Genomic DNA, 6,854 nt, shown 5'->3' with positions numbered 1-6,854 from the left:
AGAGTTCATTTGCTTTTCTTTCCCATGCTTTCTTTGTGGGTTTTGTTTGTTTTTTCAAGACAGGGTTTCTCTGTAGCTTTGGAACCTGTCCTGGAACTAGCTCTTGTAGATCAGGCTGGCCTTGAACTCAGAGATCCACCTGCCTCTGCCTCTCGAGTTCTGGGATTAAAGGCGTGTGCCACCACCACCACCCAGCTACTTTGTGTTTTTTTTTTTCTGCAATTTTCCTAATGGTTAATGAAAAAAATTGATGTGTTTAGCTCTCATTCATATGAAGGCAGCAGAATCTGAGGTTATTATTCCAGGGTGAAACATACTTGATTTAAATCAGTGTTCAACTTTCTCTTTTAGCAAAACACATGTTGCTTTGTATCCATGTAAGAATTAAATTGCAGTGTGTTTGAAAAATTTATTGAGAAAATGGAAGAACTGGATTGAGGTTAATGTGACCACTTTGTAACTGGGCAAGTCAGAAAACCTATTAGAGCTTTCCTTGTTTGCTTGTCTTTGAAGTGGGGATGTTAGTGTCTGCTCTAAGTGCCTCCTAGTGGGATGGAGAGCTTTAAATGAGACACTGTGATGTCTTACAACATGAAGAACTCTTCAAATGCTGCTGTCCGTCAGAGACCTCAGCAAGTAGTTAAAAGTGCAAACAAGTGGGGGGTACACTTGCCCCGCATGGAGATGCTGATCAGCAGTCTGCCCTGAACAGAGTGCTCCAGAGGAATGCATTGACACACACTTTTTAAGTACGCGCACTTGAACACAACCTAGCAGGCACTGTCAGATCTTCCAGAGAGGAAAACCAGATTGCCACAGACATCACTTCTTTCTTCGAAGATGGTAGGGCACGATTAAAGACTGTCACTAGAATGAAGACTTACTTGAATATATTTCTTACTGAGCTCTCAGTAAAGAAATAATGTTCAGCATTTAACGTGGTGCAAAAGAGATCACTTTGAAGTTTCTCTGCTCTTTCCTTGCACACAGCCCCACCGCATCTTTCACTAACCACTATTAAAGACAAGTCCAAGCCAAGCGCTTCGGCCACAGTTAGGTGTATTAGCAGCCGGAAGGCCCACAGGAAAAGATGACTTCATCCTCATCTTTGACACAAGGAATAGGTGTGAATGCTAGGAGTGTTCTTTTCATAAAATTAAATGTGCTGTGTGCATGTGTGTAAATACACACCCATATAGAGGAACAGAAGATAGGCTTAAAAATGTTGCTCATATTTTAAACATTAATTCAAAACTGTTTTTATTAATATGGTATTAATATGGTATTGTTAAACAGGTATCGTATTCTTGACAAACACCTTTCATTACATTTTGTTTGAGGGCACTTTATATCAAAAATTGTGCGTATTAATAGACTGCAGCTCAACTTTCGTCTAAAGACATGCACATATATCCACTATTTACATTTAAAGGATTGCTTCAGAAGGAACACTGAGAATTCCTTCTACTAACGTTTTGGATGACTCCTGCTTTGGAGCTGCTGGGTTCCCACCCTGCCATCCACATTTCTGGCTGGCGTTAGCACAACAGACTCATCCCCATTGCTATAATCCAGGCCATACACATTTTAATTGCTCCTGTTGAAAATATCACCAGGCAGTTCATAATATCTCCTTTATTGAAAATATTGTGACAATCAAGGATCTTGTTATCAGCCACATGTGAACAATTGAGACTAAGGAAGAATTAGATATAGTATGTGTGGGACACCTGTGTCAGGACACTCCTGAACCACTGGAATTTTTTCTACTCAAGCTATGTAGTTCAGATAAGCATAGTCAACTATAGATACTACTAGGGGTGGACACCAGCTCAAAATGTCTTCGTACTAAACGCCAGTCAATACACATTTTGTACATATGTACAGACTTTGTTACGAAGTGCAACACAGTAGGGCACACACATTTTCAAAGGTTACGTGTCAGCCCTGCATGTTGTGTGGCAGAAAGATACGATCAACATCATTTTTTGCATAATATGCAAGTATTATATGGCCACAGAGTGTCATACAAATTAGTGGCAAAGTGCTGAGTGAAGGGATCCATGACAGACTCGGATGCACACAGCTGAATATTACTCATAAACTACCTGACTCTGCTAAGACTTAACAGCACGAAGTACTATGTCATGCCCAGTGTGTAAACATCTCCGGAATACCGGGACACAATGAAGCTTGTTAAACAAATTATCAATAGCCATAGGCAGCAGGAAGAAGAGAGACATGGGTTACAATGACATTGGGGGAGCAACATGGGTCACTAGGAGACATATTCCAAAATGTGCTGTCTTCAACAATTCTGCACACTCCATCACGGCCCCATTTGCTAACATGTGCTTTATTGTAAAATAACAAAACCATGCAGACCATAAATGTAAAAGATCTGATAATTTTGCTGGCACAATGGTGTTGCTTTCCAACACAGTCATTTCCTAGATCTTCCAAAATACTGCCAAATTGTATACCTATTTGATGTCCAAAGTGTTGGGCTGTTTAAAATGAAAAAAAAAAAAAAAAGGACATCAATTTCTCTGATCCTGTTGACTCTTTTAACTTGGGGAAGAGGAGGACGTGGGTGACAATCTTTAGTTAGTGAAATGTTAATTTCTTTAAAAAAAAAAAACATTTGAAATTTAGCTTATAGTATCCTGATTCAAATACCTTTGGCTCACGTGATTCCTTTTCTGAACTCCAGCAAACAAGGTAGTTTGCATTGTTTTCTCACCTAACAGAAAGAATTGGAATTGGTTTGTACTAGGCAGCAGCTTTCTGCATGGCTCAGGTGTGTTTCCCACTGGAGCGTTAGAGGAGTTTCCACGCAGTGCCCCCCATGAGGAAATGCTCTTCAGGAAAAGGGTAGCTCAGAGCCCTGGCTCCATGAACCCAAATACCCCAATTAACACTTAGGGGACCTAACAAAGGGCTACAAGAGACAAACAGATAAGCAAAATTAACAAATTTTTTTTTCAGAGCACAATACTCCTTGCTTGCACCCTGCCTGCCACTGGGGTGTGGTGCAGCGGTTTAGAAGACGGTGTTTGGCTTCTAGCAGGGTTACTCTTACTTTCTTCATGTAGATACATTTGACAAACGAGGCCAAATGAACTCAAGGTATTGTACCTTCCCTACTTATCATGTGTCAAATAAATCTAAACAAAACACCCCCTCCCCCAAAATGCTTAATATGAAGGGTTCTCACATGGGTCTGGTTGTTCCCTTATTTATATTACTAATGGTGTTGAAAAATACACCCCACTTTAAAGAAAACTATTGCCATAATTGGAGGATTGGGAGAAAAAGCAGATATAGCCATTCCAAGTACTTAATTACTAGAGTAATTCATGTTCTGTTGGAGTCTTTTTGTCCTGTGTAGTAAGCAAAACTAATTATCATCTGCATTGTGAAATTTCATACCTGCTTAAAACTGAGCATGTGTGTGACTTGAACTTAGTGATTCAGGGGAGGGCTCAGTAGTTTTTACAGGCTGTCAAGAGCATGCGTGCACCTACATGACACACCGTCCTTACAGACTGTCAGGAGCATGTGTGCACCTACATGACACACCGTCCTTACAGGCTGTCAGGAGCATGCGTGCACCTACATGACACACCGTCCTTACAGGCTGTCAGGAGCATGTGTGCACCTACATGACACACCGTCCTTACAGGCTGTCAGGAGCATGTGTGCACCTACATGACACACCGTCCTTGAGCCTGGTCACATAAGCAGACGAACCCTGCCATTGCATACCATACAAACAATTTTAATCGTGTAGTTACAGTCAACAGCCACTCCTAATAAGCACATTTCTGCATAAAGAAAACTGTGATACACTTATAAAACAGCAGCTGTAACAAAATAGCTGGTGTTTTCATAGTCATAAACTCATAAAAAAGAAATACACCTTTATACAGAAATTTTATACAGATGTCGCTTTAAAATTGATTGTAAACCAAAGGAAGACACATTGCAAACATCAATTATTTTCACATTAATTGCATAATTTTCTAAGGTGATCTATTAGTTTTATTTACCTAAGCTTATTTGCATGATAGTAAAAATTGCATATGACACAGAGTGAAGCTTCTAGAGTGAATTGCTCGGATAACAGACTTTTATAGGCAACTGTGTAAAGCACATTTTCTCTATTTAAACTTTTAAGACACTTTGTTTTACTGCCCATCAAAATACAGTTATAAATAGAAAGGAAAACAGTATGGTAACAAGAGAAGCAACATTACATTTAACAGAAACTTCCAGAAACTTAATTGCAACATGATGCTGCAGGATCTACAAATAAATAACGAGGACTAAATTGTGTTTCACATTTTCTTTTCCTTAAAAAAAAAATCATGTAACAATGAATCATGTAACAATGAGAATGAAAAAAATTACAGTGAACCTTTATTTCCAAAATAAAAAAAACAAATTTTAATTACGGCAGTGCCATATAATACAAGGCATTTGTTGGCATATGTCATCTTTAAACTGCAGTCCACAGTCTATAGTTCTTTTTCTTAAACATACAATCGAGTAACAAACTTTTTTTCCTTTTCTCTTTAAAATAAGGGGCCAGTTTCCAAAGACTAGTGTGGAGTGTTACAGAAATAATTAAAGGAAAGGCAATCATAATCACAGAAGTTATAATGCTTATTTGAGGCTCCAGAATAATATTAATTAAAAGGAAAACCAATCTCTGGTATCATGCTGACAGGGCGCACACACACCACAGTGCAACCCTTGAACACAAATTCTGCCATCAGACAACCCTGACGCTTCACTGGGGCTGCCACGCAGTCCGGGAAAACAGTAGAACCTTTCGTGCTGTCATGTCCTTCCAACTTCCTGTTTGTGCAAGTTTCTGAAGATTCATCGGCAAACAATAAACAATGAACGCTTTCTGAGTGAACACAAGATGGACTTTTCATTTTGTTAGTAAATACCAGTGGTACAGCTGAAACCAAAATTCTCAGTCTTTCAAGTCGGCATCAATGTCTGTGCTCCCTTCCACGGACAGCTCTGCCTCCAGCTTCACGGAGAAGAGGGTGTTGGCGTTTTTATCCTGGATGCTCTCTTCCAAATCCTTCAGCAGCTCCTCCTCTTTGTATTCTGCCACATCCACCTCCAGGCCGGAGTTGTCCTTCAGCTTGCCATGGTGCTTGAGATAGTACCGCTGGTTCTGAAAGAACTTGATGATGGTGTACTTGGGCAGGTCGAGCTGCGCAGACAGAGTCTGGATGGCCTCTTCATCCGGGTACAGGCCCACGTCCTGGATGAAGCTCTGAAGGATCCCCAGGGCTTCCACGGAAATTTTGGTTCGTGGCCTGGTCTTCTGCCGGTTTTCCTCATCGGACTCTGCAGACGAAGCCACCGTGGGCTGCCGTGGAGGCAGCCTCGGGCCTGCCTGGGGCTGGGGCTGCGGTTGAGGAGGAGGAGGTGGCGGCTGCTGCTGTTGCTGCTGCTGTTGCTGCTGCTGCTGCAAAAAACAAACAGGCAAACAGTCAGAGCTGCTCGGAGCCCGTTGCAGTGGCAGGGGGTGCTTGCCAAGCCCGCAGTGTCTGAGAAAGAGTAAGCCAGCTAAACAGCCCACAGCCTTTATTAAATAAACAAATACACATCTGAGCTCAGCACTGGGCTTGGAGGGTTACTGTGCTCACCTATCAGCTATCTGTGTGGAGACAAACCGCTGGGAAAAATGTGAACCCCACTCTCTCTCAGAACGACTCTCACCAAAGCACATCATGGAATTAATTAACAAAGACTTCATAAAAAGATCCTTCTTGGATTCCAGAGAGGACATCAGAAGGCCGAGCTATCCAGCCACCATGCTGCATCCTATGGCTGTACCCTGGAGGCCGAAACAGCTGTGGCTTCCCCCTCATTCTGCACGAGATGCAAGGATCTGCCAGACAGTTTCAACTCTCTCTCTCTCTCTCTCTCTCTCTCTCTCTCTCACACACACACACACACACACACACACACACACACTTTACCAAACTGCACTAAGCTAACCCTACGTTTTTTCCCTTACCCCCACAAATGAAGGTTCACTGCATTCCACGCCAGCTGGCAAACTGTTTTGTCTACAGTAAACTACGATGTGGTTAGGCTTTACATCTAATGTATACAGACACTTTTTCATAATTACTATCTGCGTATGTGCTGTAATTCCTGTACACAATTACATGTAACCAACGTGTGGCATGTGTCTACTGCGCACTCAACATCCATAATTCTTATCAGCCAAGCCAATCAGGCCCGGTGCTCGAGCTGCAATGTATTAGAACATTTGTCCTGTGCTTAAGCATTTCCTCTTATCCCCCTAAGAAGCAATTTTATTAAAAACAATTTACATTTTCAAACAAGTACTATTTTTATTACTTAACATATATCTTTCTTGTCTTTGTTTTAGCTGAAACAGTTGCTTTTTCAGGCTTTCACAATTATTTTAGTGCTTAATATCCTAAGGGATTCTCTTTCTCAATTTGTTTTATCTTTAATAAATACTCAAGGATTTTTTCCTGGTGGATTGATAACTCTATTATTTTAGCTACACATATCTGTATTTTTCACGGACAGCAATACCAGGAAGGAATGGGGGTGATTCAACAAAGATGCCAAGCAGGTTTCTGAGGCCCTAGAGGTAATGGCATTTCCCTTAAAGAAAGCTTAAAACAACCTTCAAATTTATCAGAAATAAGTTATACAGCTTAAATTCAACTAGAGCATGCTGTTTAATTCCTGACGCCACTAGAGCCCCGATATGTGGTCTGGTCCACGACACTTTAATCGAGTTCTTCAGAAGCAGGAGGCTCTTACAGAGGCCATGGCCATTC

At 41.2% G+C, this 6,854-nt stretch overlaps 1 protein-coding gene across 4 annotated transcripts in view; it reads right to left on the bottom strand.

Moving 5' to 3' along the window:
• Positions 1 to 3,760: 3,760 nt before the first annotated feature.
• Positions 3,761 to 6,854, bottom strand: part of Satb1 (SATB homeobox 1) — a 90,637-nt gene continuing 87,543 nt past the window's right edge. For 3 of the 4 annotated variants that reach the window (XM_038343306.1, XM_038343307.1, XM_038343305.1), the window contains one exon: positions 3,761 to 5,494. In XM_038343306.1, coding sequence (XP_038199234.1) covers positions 4,988 to 5,494 — 507 coding nt within the window. In that variant the 3' untranslated portion in view covers positions 3,761 to 4,987. The remainder of the gene's footprint in view (positions 5,495 to 6,854) is intronic. The other variant, XM_038343309.1, reaches the window with a different exon arrangement.

The sequence above is a fragment of the Arvicola amphibius genome, chromosome 9 (assembly GCF_903992535.2).
Source record: "Arvicola amphibius chromosome 9, mArvAmp1.2, whole genome shotgun sequence".
Lineage (NCBI taxonomy): Eukaryota > Metazoa > Chordata > Mammalia > Rodentia > Cricetidae > Arvicola > Arvicola amphibius.
This window is presented reverse-complemented; position numbering and strand designations above follow the sequence as displayed.